General features: G+C 37.7%; 1 protein-coding gene across 1 annotated transcript in view; it reads right to left on the reverse strand.

Annotated features, from left to right (window-relative positions):
* MSH3 (mutS homolog 3) overlaps positions 1 to 18,163 on the reverse strand; it is a 186,014-nt gene that overhangs the window by 16,278 nt on the left and 151,573 nt on the right. The window contains 1 exon segment of the mRNA XM_045999684.1: positions 40 to 226. Within this exon segment, the coding sequence (XP_045855640.1) occupies positions 40 to 226 (187 nt within the window).

Consider the following 18,163-nt stretch of genomic DNA (forward strand, 5'->3'; position numbering starts at 1 on the left):
TGCACCATTTACATACAAAAAGCTGTGCAAGATACTCACATCTCTAATAAAATGCTCGAGTGTAGCATAAGCAATGGCGATTCCATCATGGGTGCTCGTCCCTCTTCCCAATTCATCCAAGATAACCAAGGACTGGGATGTTGCTTGTCTTATTATTTCTGCAGTGTCAGTCAGCTCTTCCATAAAGGTACTCTGTCCTTTATATATATTATCTGCCGCTCCCATCCTACAAATAAGATGAAGACACCTGATTTTTCCTCTGAATTTTATTATTAGGAAGCCAAGTATTACTTTATGAAAAATAAAGGATCCCTGAGGGTCTATATACTGTGTGCCAATAACAGCTGAAATTGTATTAAAAAAAGAAAACATATGTTGGATATAAAAGAGTGCCTAACATCAAAGTGCACCCTGTAGAAACATTGTGGATAGAGCCTGAGGTACAGGACAGAGCTCCCAAAAAGTAGGGAAACCTCTGACCCTACCTTCTGGGCAATCATCCCACACCAAAGTTTTGGTATTCCAAGGGAAAATAATGCTTCTTAGTGTTGTTGTGTTTAAAAATCCATACTACTAGAAAATTATAGAATTAAAGGGTTTTTTCTCTAGTATTTCCTTAACAAGATTCCACAGTGTATTACAAATTACAGTACCACCTTGAAATAATTTATTTATATAAGCTAAAACTTTTTATTAGGATGAAAGAAGTTTAGTAATCTCAGACACCTAAAACAGGTTCCTAAAGTGGACTTCATGGAACACAGTTCTTAGAGATGTCAACAAATGGGTACAAAAGATGTAAGGGTTTCTTTCCTGTAAGATTTCCACCATCCTTTAATATTATACTGCACATTGTATATTTTCTAGAGAAGGATCTACTATACAGCATTTCTCTAACTCATTTCACTGTGGACCCCTAAAACTCCCAGAGCACCTCGTGGCAATAATGGTCTACAGAACATATTTGGGGAAATGTCTATTTAGTCTAAAAGAATTCTGGGAGAAAAAAAAGTGTATGTGGGGGAGAATCATTAAGCAATACTCACTCAAGGTCATGCAGTTAATAGCAAAACTCAGAATTCAGGTTTTCAACCCGCTAACCATCTTTGTGAGTTCTGGTTAACTATTTTCTTAGCAGAATACCTTCATCAATGTAGTTTTGCTCCAATAGTTCACATGTGACCTACAGCAGCATAATGTACCTTTTCTTTCTGGAGAACGTCATGGTGAAATCCAGCCTTAACCATCTCTGGGCTGGAGCCTTGTACTGGGCAGGGAAGATGGAATACATTGTTTTTCCCACAGATTGGCAGACCCGTAGAAGAACTACTCCAGGAATAAGTGCCATTTAGAAACTGTATGTGACTCCATCTAGGATAACTCTACCATAGATGGGGTTATATAGAAATATACATATATGGCGCCTGGGTGGCTCAGTTGGTTAAGCAACTGCCTTCAGCTCAGGTCATGATCCCGGAGTCCCGGGATCAAGTCCCTCATCAGGCTCCCAGCTCCACGGGGAGCCTGCTTCTCCCTCTGACCTTCTCCCCTCTCATGCTCTCTCTCTCTCAAATAAATAAATAAAATCTTTAAAAAATTTTAAACAAGAAATATACATATATATTTATATAACATATATGGTTTATATATATATATATATATATATATATATATATAGAAAGTGCTTTAATTTTATCCATTTTAAAATCAGTAACAATAAAACAGAACTTTTGAAACGTTGCTAACTTACGAGCATTCTGGTTACTTCCTTAAAGTTCAAATACTGTTATTTATATCAATTTTCAATGTTTAATAATATTTCTCCCCACCACAAAGGTTAAACTTTTCTATCTCTGAAACCACCCAACTCTCTAGAATCGTAATGTTTGACCCCATTTAACACAGTTGCTTTTTCTCCCTATATGTTGCAAGCCGACAAAAAGAATGAACCTTTGGCTGATAACAAAGTGCTCTGATAAAGCCAATGTCGGGGGGAAGGGCCTTTGATTCTCAAGAATTAGAGTAACACTAAGTAAGTAGCTAAGTAGCAGCTAAGTAGCACTAAGATTTTCATACAATATTTTAAATATTAAGATTTTCATACAATATTTTAAATATTATACTTAAGTGTTTTCTAGAAACAGTAGGGTAACAGAGGGGTCTGGCTAGAAGTTTCATGAACTGTAGGATGCTCTTGGGAAGTTATTTTTAGGCAGATACATACACATATAAAACATTTAGTATGTGACAAGGGAGAGATTTTTAATGAGGAAGGGAGGAAAGGATGAATGATCAATCCACAAAAAAAAATCCCAGCTAGGTGGTTATTTTGAAAACAAAACAAAACAAAACAAAAGAGACGTGCCCCTACTCAAACCATATTCCAAAATAAATTTATGTAAAAGAAGAAACTATAAACATACCAAGAGGTATAAATGAAATTTAATCTCTGGATAGGTAGATGGGTGGCTTTATAAACTTAGCACCAAAACATGTGTACAGCAAAAACGCATAGGAAAACGTTAAAGGCAAACCACAAATGGACACAAATATTTGCAACATGTATAAAAAAGGGTTAATATTCCTAAAATAAAGACTCGCATAAAGCAAAACAAAATGGTGAACATTTCAACAGAGGCAGGCAAAGGACAGGAAGAGTCAATTCATACACACAAAAACTCATGAAAATATTCACATATTATACAAGTTCAAACACGAATAAAATGCTGTTTTATATAAATCAATTAGCAAAGAGAGGAAAAAGAACGATGACATCTACCACTATCAAGAGTGTAGGGAAAAGGGTATTCTTTTTTTTTTTTTAAAGATTTTATTTATTTATTTGACAGAGAGAGAGATCACAAGTAGGCAGAGAGGCAGGCAGAGAGAGAGGAGGAAGCAGGCTCCCTGCGGAGGAGAGAGCCCGACGCGGGACTCGATCCCAGGACTCTGAGATCATGACCCGAGCTATTTTATTTATTTATTTGACAGAGATCACAAGTAGGCAGAGAGGCAGGCGGGCGGGGGAGGGGGAGCAGGCTCCCCACGGAGCAGAGAGCCCAACGCGGGGCTGGATCCCAGCATCCTGAGATCATGACCCGAGCTGAAGGCAGAGGCTTAACCCACTGAGCCACCTAGGCGCCCCAGGAAAAGGGTATTCTTATGTGAGACTGAGACTTGTTACACTCTCCCAAAACACAATTTAGTGATGTCTGTCAGAAGTCTTTCACAACCCATAAATTTCACTCTAGGAATTAACACTATGGAAATTATTACAGAGGTATGAAAAATGCATGTACAAATATATTCCTTAATGTTATCCAGTGAAAACCTGGAAAAATCAAATGCCTAAAGAAAAAAAAAAAGAGCAGTAATGGATAGAAAACTCTGCAGCCAGTAGAAGTGGCATGTGTGAACTTAGGACACTGGAAAATGGTCACAACATATCTTATGTGAAAACACGAGGTCACCAGAAAGTGTATAGAGTTAGTGGAGGGATCTGTGAGGGCAAGAGGCCTGTCCAGCTGCTGAGTGAGCACAGGCCGGTGCTAAGAACATCTTCAGCAGTGTTCCATACAGACACAAGGACAGCACCCAAAATTAAAGAAAAATCAAGGAGAGTTGAGGAAAATTGACAGGAGGATAGAGAAGGACTGAGAACAACCAACAAAACAACTACCACAGAGGAAATGAATAAAAATATAATTCACTAAATAGAGTTAAAACAAACAAAACCTCTATTCGGTGTCCTCAGAGAGATTAAGAACACTGCAGCCTTAAAATAAAATAGCCTACCAAAAAAAGGAACAGCTGGAGAACAAAACATCTTGTAAATTAAAAATATGATGACTGAAAAAATTCACTGTATAGGCGGGATTAAAATTAGATACCGTGGAGGACCACGGTTTTAATCTGAAAGATAAATTCAAAGAATTCTCTGAGCCCAGTAAACAGATCAAGAAATGAAAAATACACACAAATAATTTTAACACAGTCAGTTCCTGAGGGTTTAAATCCCACCCAATAGGAAGTACAGAAGCCAGACACAAGAAGAGTAGTAATATCATAGAAGAAATAAGACACGCATCTTCAAATGGAAAAAGTTTCCACAAAATGCCAAGTAAGATTAATAAGACAAGATTTATACCTAGAAACACACCGGTAAAATCTTAGAAATGATGAAAATTTAAAAAAAAAATCCTAAACACTTCAGAGAGAGAAAAAAAAACATTCCTAAGAAAAGGATGAGAATAAGGTGCCACCAAACTTCTTATCTATAATGAATGCCAAACTAGAAGATAAGGGAGCAATTCCTTTACATTTAGAATCTGGGAGTTTATATCCATTTAACCTTGCAAAACAGATATGAAGGCAAAATAAAGCTTATCTTAGACTTTCAAGAACTCTGAGTTCTCATGAATAAACTGCTCAAAGAGAGAGACCAAAAAGGGAAAAGAGCATTTGAGAGGAAAACACAAGATATAGGGAATAAGAGAAGTGCAAAAAGCTAGGCAGAAATGAGAATTTTAGAGTGGGGTGCTTAGGAGGGGCCCCTCTGACAGTCTAACACCTTAAGGATTACATACTTTTTAAGCTATCAAATGAATGTGGCTGTAACATATACACAAATCCAAATAACATAAATGCTCATTATTGGTTCCTTCTATTTGTAAACTAGCCCGTGAAAAAGAACGAGGTAATTGCAGCAGGACAGATGTTGAGAGAGCTTTTGGAAAGGTATAAGTAAGAACAGTTTTAAAAATGAGAAGGCTCATATAATGATAAATGATTTCTTTGTATTTGTAGCCAGAAGTTCAACAGCTAGTGTTTAAAGCAAATAAATCTAAAATTAGAGTGAGGACTATTTTATAGACATTGTAAGGTTAACTACCAGCGGAACACTCAGGGCGTCTTCTTTGAGTGCACTGGTCTAGGGTTCAGTGCCAGAGGTGCTGGGAGTTTGAGGGGGGGAGCCTTTTAGTTTTCAGTTGTATGTTCCCAGTGCCATTTGAGCTCCCTTCTACTGTGACTGGGCATAGCTTCTGTAATCATTGTTTTTAATAAAAATGTCATTTTTATTAAAAACTGCCTGTGCAGAAAAAAATATAGAAGGTTATCAACGTGGTTAGTTATTGTCTTAGGGTGGGAGAATTCCTGGTCATGTGGTGACCCTTTCTCTTCCTCCAAGCCCTTAGCAAAACATCTGGTACAAAGATGGAGAATGATAAAAGAATATTAAATAATGTCTCCTTTCCCAGCTCCAGGGATTAAGCAGGAAATACTGGCCTAACATGGCTGCTAACAAGATTCTATGCTTTTTTTTTTTTTTTCCATTTTTTTTTTTTTTATTTTTTAATTTCTTCCATTTTATTTATTTTTTCAGCGTAACAGTATTCATTCTTTTTGCACAACACCCAGTGCTCCATGCAAAACGTGCCCTCCCCATTACCCACCACCTGTTCCCCCAACCTCCCACCCCTGACCCTTCAAAACCCTCAGGTTGTTTTTCAGAGTCCATAGTCTCTTATGGTTCGCCTCCCCTCCCCAATGTCCATAGCCCGCTCCCCCTCTCCCAATCCCACCTCCCCCCAGCAACCCCCAGTTTGTTTTGTGAGATTAAGAGTCATTTATGGTTTGTCTCCCTCCCAATCCCATCTTGTTTCATTTATTCTTCTCCTATCCCCCTACCCCCCCATGTTGCTTCTCCATGTCCTCATATCAGGGAGATCATATGATAGTTGTCTTTCTCCGATTGACTTATTTCACTAAGCATGATACGCCTGAGACTACATCAGGTAACAGGAGATTCTATGCTTTTTAAGTGCTCCTTTCATTACTATCATTGAGGAGCCTTTAGAAATTAGTTCAAAATAAAATATAGAGTCAATAATTATAGATAAATGTATACATGTAAGTCAGTAATTTAAATTTACGTTTAAAGAAGCAAATCACATTTTATACAATAGAGATGTTCAGAAAGGCTGAATTTTAGTCACTAGAGATAGGTGAATTCTTATTTTAGGCCTTAGGCCTTGAACTTGAACTTTCTATACATCTATCACTTGGCATTAAAAAAATCAGCTGTCACATTGAAAAAGGAAGTTCTGGCCTAGAAGATGGAGTGAAAACTTTTAAAAAAGTCATGCAATTTATAAATTATGTAATGTAGCCAAATATGGTAGAAAAAGTAACTTGAGGGAAGAGACCAGCGCTCTAGTCCTGGCTTGGCCACTAAGTACTGCGTCACCTTAGCCAAGTTAGGTTACCTTCCTTTGTGGTCCTAAGCTTTGTCATCTGTGAAATGGGGAGACTGGAACAGCTAACCTCTATGGGCCCATCCTCTTCCCAAAGTCCCATGATTTTCACGAATGTGTTCATTTATGCTCATACTAGTACAGCAAAAAGTCCGTTAGATTAAGTTTTCAAACCCTGAATATCAATATCAACTTATTTAGCTTGGGCAAATCCTTTAATTGAAACTTAACTTTTCAATTAGTTATTCCTCACAGTGGCTGAAGCCCAAATGTGATAACGTACGTGAGAAAGAATGAGCATTTTACTATGTTCTGGGCACCCACCTGAGTGTTATACCTGCATTATTTCACTGATTCCTGATACCACAGGAGATAGACCTTATCCTCATTTACAGATGAGGAAACAGGTTTAGTGACCAAAAGGCCAGTCAGTCATGGAGTCAGGATTTGAATCCAGGTCCATCTGATTCCAGAATGTACACTCCGATCTCCTTACTGTACATGCTGTCAAAGGCTGGAAGTATGTGTGGTAGACACACAATAAAGTGACCCCAATGAACTCTGCATTCTGGTATTCACCCCTTGTATGATTCCACCTCTCCTGAGTGTAGGTGGGACCTGTGACTTGCTTTCAATCAATGGAATACAGCCAAAGTGATGGGATTTTACTCCCTAGATCATATGATGTTATATGAGACTACATCTTGCTAGACCCACACTAGAGACTTTCTCTAATGCTTTGAAGAAGCATGCTGCCACACCGTGAGAGGACCATGGGAAAAGGATCTGTGAGTGGTCTCTAGGAGCTGAGAGCAATCCCTAGCAAAAAGCCAACCAGGGGACTCAGTCCTATCATCTCAAGGTGATGGATTCTGCCAGCAACTTGAATGAGCTTGTAAGTGGATCCATCCCCAGTTCAGCCTCCAGATGAGAACTCTGCACGGGACCCACCGAAACCACAGAAACTCTGAAATAATATGCTGTTTCTTTTAGCTGCTGAGTTTGTGACAGTTTGTTACACAATACAGAAAACTAATTCAGTACCTTTATTTTGTAAGTATAAAAAATGAGAATTTGGTGTTCTCTTTGGATTCTTCTTGGTCTCTTAATCTACAGTATCCAGTTCTTAGTACTCTCCTTTCAATCCCACTGATGTTTCACGAATTTATATTCATTGATCTGAGTTTTTCCAATAACCTTTTCTATCTTCATTTTCTCTAACAGCTATTCTATTTTCCACCTTACCACCAGACTCCTATTTTAAAATCAACTGAGTCATGTTAGTAATTAGTATTAAGATTAGAAAAAAGTACATATAAACTTTTAAATGCATTCATGCAACATCAACTTTTCGCTGATGTTGCAGAAAAAGCTGTTGTCCAGTTTGAGACACTCTCTTATTTTTCTTTTATCATAGATCCCCCCAAAATCCTTGAATTGTGGTAAGAACAGTTAACATGAGATCTACCCTCTTAACAGGTTTTTAAGTGTACAGTGCATTTTTGTTCAGTGTAGGAACAATGTTGTGCTGCAGAACTCTAGCACCTACTCAAGTTGGAAAGTCAGAACTATATGCCTGTGGATTAGCAACTCCCATTCCTTCCTCACCCCCACCCCAGCCCTTGGCAACCACATCCTACTTCTCTGTTTCTATGAGTTCGTTTGTTTTATTTTTATTTTTTTAAGATTTTTTTTTTTAATTTATTTGAGAGAGAGAGCTCAAGAAGGGGGAGAGTCAGAGGGAAAAGCAGACTCCCCGCTGAGCAGGGAGCCCAATGTGGGACTCGATCTCAGGACCCTGGGATCATGACCTGAACCGAAGGCAGCCACTTAACCGACTGAGCCACCCCCACACCCCGAGTTTGTTTATTTTAGAGACCTCACATAAGTGGAGTCAGTATTTGTCCTTCTGTGGCTGACTTATTATACTTATTTCCAAGTTTAATCACTGACAATGGCAGCATACAGAGACAGACTGAATCCTATCCAAGCAGCAGCAGGACACAACGGTTGAGTGACTAGACAAGTTCCAGAGCTCTGTACTTCAGCTTCCCCATCTGTAAGCAGTGACAATAGTACTGCCTGCTTTTCTACGAAGGTTATGAGACATAAATAAGTTAATTTTGTAATTTTTTATAAAACAAAACAAACATACAATGGTTTCTTAATGCCTGGAAAATAAAACCCTAAATTCCTAGCATGGTTTATAAGGCCTTCTGAGTCTCTGTCCTTAAACCTCTCTCCAATCTCTTCTCCTTCTACCCAACCCAAATGAGTCAAGAGTGAATAACAACATGAGTGTCCAAACTTAAAGTTAACAAAGGACTGACTGATCATTTGTGGCAAGAGTTGTAAGGGATGAAAAGTTTTAAATTTATGTTCTCCTTTGTACTTCCATATAAATTACAGTTATCCTTGTCCACTGTTGCTGAGTTTATTCTAAAATTATAGTGTACAAATCTAAGGAACATAAGAGAAACAAGTTTTTAATGAATATAAAAATTAACATTTAATATTTTCATGGAAAGCTTATTGCAATAATATGGTACCTGGTAATTAAAAACTAGAATGCAATCTTAACAGTATTCACCTGCATTTTCCATTCAGTTGAAAGACACTGCACTGAAAAGAGTAAGTCCAATTTTCACTTTTCACGATAACCTATTTAATGTAAAAATGCTTTTCTTATGCCAAATTTTTAGTGGTAAAGTCAAATTCATACTGATGAAGTATAATTTTTAAAAATGCTATTTACTTTCTGCTTCTCCAAACTATCCTTGCTAATGTACATCTTCAAGGTCTTCCTGACAAGACTAACAGATCACCCATTCTCCCTCCTGACCTTGCTAGATTTTGTCACTGATGGTGACCAGTTGTTCTCTAATGATCTTAGCATCAAAGCCTAGATAGACTCTCAGTCATCTCGGACCCCACGGTGAGCATGGGAGTCCAATGTGGACTCGATCCCGTGACCATGAGATCATGACCTGAGCCGAAATCAGGAGTCAGACGTTTACCTGACTGAGCCACAACATGCTTCACGGTATTATTGGATTTCTGCCCGTAAGGACAGCAGACCAGATTTGAGGGCGTCTTAGATGTACTTTTATTATGCAATATTCCTAACTACCATTAGGCCACTGATTTTCAGTATCTTTTTAGCTGTTAAATCCCTTGCTCAAATGAAATTTCACAGAGAAACTCACTACAGATTAGATAAAAGGCATGCTGATTTGGTCCCGACATAGCCCTGTAAGGCCCCCTTTCCTCATCCGGACGGGACTCTGGGGGGCTCTCGAGACCCTGTGCAACAGTTTGAAAGCCATCGCCTCAGCAGGCAACACATTTTCTATTACAATTATATTTTTCCACGGTACATGATGAGAAAGGAACAGTGGTGCCCGGCAGACACTGAAGAAAGACCAGCTTGCTAACCAGTCACTGAGGAGACTAGGGAAGCATGAGCTTCTGACTGAAATGTTTACTGATAAAATATTTTCTGCTAACTACCCTTAAGGAATATAGTTTATTTTTCCAATAAATTTCAGCAGTATAGTTATTTTGATGGACACAGAATTTTATAACTAAACACATTTTCCTTTTCGCCTTGGTTAAAAAAAACTGAATAACACCTTGTAATAATAATACAAACAGCAAATCTCACTTTATTTTTCTATCCTTACTATCTTATGTTTCTCTCCTTATATTCTCTTTATTCCAGGGTCTTTAGATACCATTCTACTTTCCTATTATCTTGCTAACTTGTACATATCCCAGAAAAGCACCAAAAATAAGTTTTTGAAGACATTATAAATTAACATATTTTTTTATAACTTTTTATTACTTCAACAAGCACTTTACAGGACACAATACTGGATAATGATTCTGAAGTTTTTCAAATGTTAAAATATGTTAGAAATTTAAGGACATCTAGAACACATGTCATTATTATTCTATTTACATTCAGAAGTAGTAAAAAATGCATTCTTTAGGTTTCGTCTTAGAGTTAGTTTGCTCTGAGTACACAGGTTATAGTTATGTGATTAAGAAAAAAAAATCACTCTGATATTTTTAGGGGTGGCGGTTGACTAATCTTTCTAATCCCCTACTCCCTCCTCATCTATAACCCTTAAATAGGTCAACAAAGCTTAATAAAGCACTAATGGAGAAAAGAAGTTAATAGTTTCTAAAATCAGTTTCTAAAATAAAGAACAGTTACATGAAAAATTGAAAAAGAGTTTGTTTTTATGAGAACTTGATATTTTGAGGTAACATTCTAGATCTTTTTCAATCGTAGCTAACAGGGTGGGCCTCTGTCCCCTCAAATCACAATTTCCAGGTCTTACACAAGAAAAATGCTAGCATGAGGGAGAAGTGCTGTAATTAACAAAGAAAAACAGTTTTTCTTATTGCACGATCAATACTGGAGCTCAAATATCAAAATCACTGAAGAGAGGCAATAATTATTGTGTTATATTTGGATTTTGGGACATATTTGAGTGCTTCAAAAATTGTGGTAAAAAATATATAAAGTTTACCACTTACCATTTTTCAGGTACACAATTCAGTGGCATTAATAAGCACATTCAAATGTTGTGCAACCATCACCACCATCCATTACTAGATCTCTTCATCATCCCAAAAAAGAAATTCTATACTCATTAAAAAACAAACTCGCTATTCTCTCCTTCCCGCGAGCCCATGGTAACCTCTATTCTATTTTCTGTCCCTATGAATTTGCCTATTCTAGTTTCCTCATGTAAGTGGAATACCTTATTTGTCCTCCAAGTACCTGTATAGGAGGAGGACTTTTGTGTTAGCTTATTTTGCCTTCTTTTTGAAATTAAAGATGTTTTCCTATTTACTTCACTTTGCTACAAAGTTAACAGAATTCTGTAGAGTATACATGTCAAAGCTTCTTGAGTATTATGTAACATACACAAGGAAAATAATCTCCTAAATAAATAAATCTCTAACTTTGGAGAAGGATGGTATAAGAAAGAAAAATTTAAAAACTGTAGTCCAAGAAAAGAAAAAGCCGTAAAAGGATACCAATTACTACAAGATGTGTGCATACTGGATTGTACTTAAAAGGCATTAAAAAAAATCTGTGCTGCATTTAATTAAAACATAAACATTAACCCAGAAATGGAATGAAGTCACCAATGATTTACCACTACATTGTATGCATTTTTACAAGAGCCCAAAAAAGCAAATACCTAAATAACGATTTCCAGGTGGTAGAATTACAGGTGATTTAAATTTCCTCCTTTTTTTGAGCTTTTCTATTTTTAAATCTTGCACAGTGAACAAGCATTCCAGTGTAATTAGAAAACATGTTATTTTTAAAAATCACAAACGATACATTTAAGAATACTTTATTGTATCATTACTTTAAGACAAGGGAAAAAGAAAGTAATTACCAGGTTAGAAGCAGCTTTCTTCTAGCAACATCGAAAACACTTGATTAGCAGCAATAAAATTATTACAAAAGACAAGAAAAAAGTTTTTCTTTCATATAATTGTTTCTACTAACAGTTGCAATCACATCACATTACAGTATTTAAAATTAATTTGTAAAAGTTGTAACACTGAACTGCATATATAACTAAGCAAAAAATACTGTTAGCAATCTTTCAATTTCAATGGAAACGTTGTTGAGAATCAAGTCAATAATCCAGGAAAATGCCAAACTTTTGTTGGCTCTCGTGAAACCATGTTCACTGGAAACATCTACAAACACAGGCAGGCCACTTATGAAGGACGGGGCATTTTCCTATCAAAGGGAACCCAGAATGTGCTGACTGGGCAAACTATTCTCTAACACATCTACTAGTCCGCTCTGTGGGAAAGCCCCAAGAATTTCAAAAGATAATAATGAAGAGAGCAAATGTTCTTTCCCAACATTAACTGCATATCTTAAAGCCACAAATAATTAAGGCCATCAAAAGAAAGACAAGATCAATCACTCATCAGGAATAAGATTAATCGGATTAATTAATTACTCAGATTAATTAATGAGCTTAATAGAGGGGAACCTGACACAACCGGAGGGAAGCATCCTTATAATTAAACACACATTATGAGCTCAGGCAGACAAAATCACAATCTCTCTGATTCTGTTGTTCTCTTTGCAAAATTTCAGGAGTGGAAATTGAACAATGGCTCCTAAATCTGAATACATTTCAGGGTCACTTGCAGAGGTTCTTAAATACAGAGTCTAAGAGTCCCCTTCATCACACCAATTACAACACTATATCCAGGGGATCTGTGTTCAAGGGAACCGCTTGGGCTCTGCATTTCAAACCAAACCAAGTCCTCTGGTGAATGAAGTATTAAATTCACACAACCACTTCTTATCAAAAGATGAAGTGAAGCATCTCCTGTTTGGCAAACATAGCTGTGGGAACTAAATAAACAACAGAGATATTAATAGGGAACACTTCTGATGCCAATAGAACTTATAACAGCCTACTCATTTAGTAAAATATCACTTATCATGCGGTTTTTAGTGCTGGTATTTACTACTAACTGGAAAACATACACTGATTCAAGATGTTCTCTTTCTGCCCAAGGAGGATATATACATACATATATAAAATATACATATTAAATATATAAATATATATTAGAATATATACATATACAAGTATATATAAATATATATCATATATATTTAATAGAGTACAAATACTCCACACTAGGTGCTCAATCAGCATTTGCTGAATTAAACTAGACTGGGCAAACAAATCAGTAATCATCCACACAGTCAAAAGCAAATATTCAAAATAAGTTAAGCATTTGAATGCCTATTACGCTCCAATTCTCTCTTAAAATAAGCACACTGTTGCCATTTTGAGTACACAGTTCCTGAAGTGAGGAGCCGAAACAGACTTTATTTGGGTAACATGGCAAGAAAATTATTAACCAAGGGCCATTTAATGTAAATACCACTTTCTACCAACATTTAATTGACAAAAAATTATGTTGACAGAAGCCAATTGTTTTGCTTTTTTCAAGCCACATTTAATTCATTGCTTTTCTAAAACTTAATTAGCAAGTCTAAAAACGTAAATGAGGGTTAAGGTTGCATTTATCAGGATAATAAACAACAGACCTTATATTCTGGTGATGCACTCAAACATGTTAATGATCCTTGGAAATATGTATCTAGAAATATTTCACTGATAAATACATTTATCACAATATGCTGATATAAATATACTAATTAGAGCCACATGTATATGTTTGCCAAAATTCTACTTTTAAAAATAATGTTCTTGTTCAGGAATAGGCTTATACGAGGTTACAGCATTCAGTAAAAAATATTCCTAAAGCCTGTCTATTCACAGCTTTTCACACATTCATTTATTCCTCTGACAGCACAGCACACGGCACAAAGTAGGCACTCAACGAGTATTTACAGAATGCATGAATTTAAACCCAGTGTCATAAATGTCCGGTCAATAACACAAAAATACCCAATTTAAAGGTAAAAGTTTGGAGCCAAGTGTTACGCATCTATCTCACTCTGCTAGATTTTCAGTATTTCTTCCATTGAGTCCAAACAGGATTCGCAATGATTTGAATAACAACATACCTATTATGGAAGAATTACAAAGAGTATGAAACTAAGATCATAAGCCATCCCGTAGATCTTCATATTTAAGACAGCACATTTTAAATGAGCTTTGAAAATGCTAATTTTGGGTCTCAGCGATTCCAGCTTAATAGGTCTCTGATCAGGGCTTAGAAAGTTTTAAACATTTGAAACAAGCTTCTCTCTGATTCTGATGCAGCTGTTATAAGAACCATATTCGAGAAATACTCCCATGTATGAGAAGGGGAAAACTAAACCAAATTTGTTTCTGCACCTGAGCCTTGAATTTAGCTCTTGCTTTCCTGGCAGCCAAGACAAAAAGGAATTAAAGGAAGTAACCATCAGTTGATGAGAGGAGGCCTGGCAGTTTGTCAGAGAAGGCCAATAAAGTGCTTCAGATCTTTTTGTAAACAGGCAAAGCGTGCACATGGAGGGAAAATAATCCCCTAGCATTAACAAAAAATGACTTCTCAGATGGCACTTCATGTACAAGACTGTAAATAAAATAAATTTACTTACGAGCAATTTGGAAGACTATATAGAAACATCATCAAATGGGTATGTCTAATTTTCTTTTATTTTCTGTATTTATTTCTGAGACAGAGAAAGCACGTATGCACAGGTGAATACATGCCTGCACGCCTGCGCCAGCGGGGGAGAGGGACAGAAGGAGAGTGAGAGAGAGAACCCTAAGCGGGCTCCACACCCAGTGCGGACCCAGACCCTGAATGCAGGGCTCCGTCTCATGACTGAGAGATCCTGCCCTGAGCCAAAATCATGAGTCAGACTCTCAGCCACCTAGACACCCCTAATTTAATGTTAAAGCACAGGTACAAACTTTTACATACTGCTGGCAGCCTCCCTGAAGAACAAGAAAGACACACATTCCGTACACTCCACACAGTCCCACTCCTAGATAACAGCTGGGATTCAGGAAACTCGTTCATGTGCACCAGAAGGTGTGTGCAAGACAAGTACCAGTACGACCTGCATTTGCAACAAATCTGAATCATGTTAAATATCAATCATGGAAAATGGATAAACTGTGGTAGGTGCATGTACAACGGAATATCCATAATTACAGAAAAATGAGTAAACTGGAATTGTATGTATCCATATGGATGAATTTCATAAACATGATATTGGGGGAAAAGCCCCTTGCAGAAGAAAATACAGTGTGATAACATACATATAAAGGGTAAGAGCATACCCAATAACTCTGTGTGTTCTCAAAAACATACCTATGTAGTAAAAATAGAGAGAAATGCATGGAATGACAACTACAGTCAGAAGGGCAGCTCCTCTAGATGGGGTGGAAAGGAAAAGAATTAGGGAGAATTGTGGGTTCAATAGTACTGGCATGTTTTATTTCTTTTGTAGAGTGGCAGTTACCTCGGGCATTGTTATATGTCTGAATTATTTTACAATAAATAAATGAAAATATGAAAGCATACTATCACACCACATTCCAGTAAGGATCTAGGATATAAATGAATGTGGTCCATGAAGACTCCTTTCCAACTGTAAAGGAAGAGAGGGTGAGGACAGAAGACAAGACAGGGAACAGGATCCTTATACTAAAGCAGTGCATCCCAGATACAGCCCTCTGAGGTTAGAGACCTAGGAATCTCTGCACAGCAGATACCTTGCAGCCATTAAAACATGTGAGATTAATGAACTGGTAGAGAAACATGTCCCCTACATATCTGGAAATAAAAGCAAGATGCATAGCAGTAATGCTTAGTATAATACCTTTTATATAAAAGAAGATTTACATATACTTGCACATTTGTGGAAAGTTATACAGAGAACCATTAATAGTTGTTGACCTGGGCAGAAGGCAGAAGTTCCACTCTATACCCTTTATACTGTCAGGCTGTTTTCATAATAAGCATCTACAATTTTTAAATTAACTTTTATAATTAAACAACTGAGCTCTCCAGCAAGGGCTTGGGGAAATGCTTCTCAACCTCAGCTGCACTCCAAAACTATCTGGACGCTTACATAACTCAACTTCTAGACCCTAGTCCATCTTAAAACCTCTATGGTCCATGTATCACTATTTTCTAAAAGCTCCATTACAAAAAAGTCCAATGGGGGTACCTGCGTGCCTCAGTGGGTTAAATGTCAGACTCGTGATTTCAGCTCAGGTCATGATCTCAGGGTCGTGAGATCAAGCCCCATCTGTCGCAGGCTCTGTGCTGATCTTAGAGACTGTTTTAAGAGTCTCTCTCCCCCTCTTCCTCTGCCCCTTACCACCCTTGTGTGCACACATGCACTTTCTCTCTCTCTCAAAAAAAAAAAAAGTCTAGGGGCACCTGGGTGGCTCAGTGGGTTGAAGCCTCTGCCTTTGGCTCAGGTCATGATCCCAGGGTCTTGGGATCGAGCCCCACATCGGGCTCTCTGCTCAGTGAGGAGCCTGCTTCCCCTCTCTCTGTCTTTGCTTGCCTCTCTGCCCACTTGTGATCTCTGTCAAATAAATAAAATCTTAAAAAAAAAAAAGTCTAAGGTACATTAAGGGTTCAAACTCATTGTTTTAGATGTTACATGTGCAAATGACAACGTGAGTTGTGAAAATTAAAGACACCAATCTTGTATAATGACCCAGACAAGAAAACCATCAATGTCTACAGGAGGAAGAACAATAGGCTGGGTTAAACACTTTCGAAAAGTAAGCTCTAATACACTGAATCACCTGGGAAGGTTTACCCTCAGAACCCCAAATTCCATCCCACTGAGTAGGGAAGAGAAATCTGCCCTGGAAAAAAGTGTTCCCAGACAGTGACCACATAAGCATTTCACTGGACTCCTACAAAACATTTTGATTGATACTGCCCTTAATTTGAGGTTGTATCTTTGTTACATATTTATTTCAGATGTTTAAAAATATTAATAAGCAGAAGAAAAGAACATTCACTATAATCCCATATCACTCATGATATTTTAGAATACAAGTCTTCTATTTCGATGATTTTCTCTGCATATATTTACATGTATAATTTCTCATACAAAAGTGGAATCACATTGAATGCCAGGCTTTGTAACCAGCTCTTTTTTCATGTATTATAACAAGGATATTCTTTCATGTAATATTTCCTCCGGATGGGCCCACCAGGACCAGGTAACTAACTGTAAAATGTATCCCCAAGTAGCTGAAAAAACGGACGTGTGTGAAGGCGTTAATTCAGAATGAAAACTACTCTGCTGAAATCATCAATTCGGTATTTGCAAGGTTTAAAGCTTAGTTGGTGCATTGACCAACGCAGTGACGGGTGATCAGTCCAGCTCCTTGAGGCTGCTCCTGGTTCAGGAGATGAAGGCACACTGTCACACATGGAAGAGAAGAAGCTCACGTTCCATCCAAGCCCCTTCCAGGCCAGCCACTAGCTAGTCTTAGTGTTACAAACCATTTTACAAACCATCACAAAACATGAAGCTGTTTTCTTAAGCAATTTGTTTGTTTTTCTAGGCACTGTGAACTATTTTAACTGAAAAGCTTACCTTTGTGGAAACCCCACAACAGTGTTAGTCATTATGTGATAAATATTTTCAGATTCATTGCTGGCTCCATTTTAAGGCCTCGCCCTCATTTTTACTTACGCTATTTGGAATCTTCTGCAAACCAACACTTAACTCTTTTCTGGAAGATGGCAGGATAAATACAAATGAACGGGCAAGCAAATGAAGACGCAGACACAGTCACTTCTCCAGCACTGCCAAGATCTCACCGCATTATAATGCCTCGGGCCTCTGTCTCCCTTACCTCACCTGTTTCTGGAGAGCAGGTCAAGAGGTCTCATTTGCCTCGGTATTCCTAACTCCTAGCGTCAAACTCTGGTACATGGTAAGGTTTTAAGAAAAACATACGTTCAGTACCCTAGAGTTTTGGCCTTGTCATTGAGTGAGTGCTCAATATCCCAACAGCCTATAGTTTGTGCTTACAAACATAGAAAGTAATGGCCGTCTTATGATGAGGCCTCCTTGCTGTGCTGCGTGTTACCAGTTAAGATCACTTCCGATATCAGATCCTCCTCCTGAATTTCCCAGTGTTATTGACAAGCACCACCATTCACTCCTTTTGGTCACCTAGGCTTGATGCCTCCTTGCTTTTCAACTATCTCTCTTCATCGACTGTAGCTACCAGGGCCTGTCACTTCTAACCCTGCAATATCTCTCCTCTGTCCCTCAACCACTCCCATGTCTATCAGTCTAATTATGATGCTTAGGATCTCTCCAAGAATTAGATCATGATATCATGCCTTTGTATAGTCTGTCTTTCACAGGGTGGCCAGATGAATCCTCCTGGAAC

Source organism: Meles meles, chromosome 3, assembly GCF_922984935.1.
Source record: "Meles meles chromosome 3, mMelMel3.1 paternal haplotype, whole genome shotgun sequence".
Classification (NCBI taxonomy): Eukaryota; Metazoa; Chordata; class Mammalia; order Carnivora; family Mustelidae; genus Meles; species Meles meles.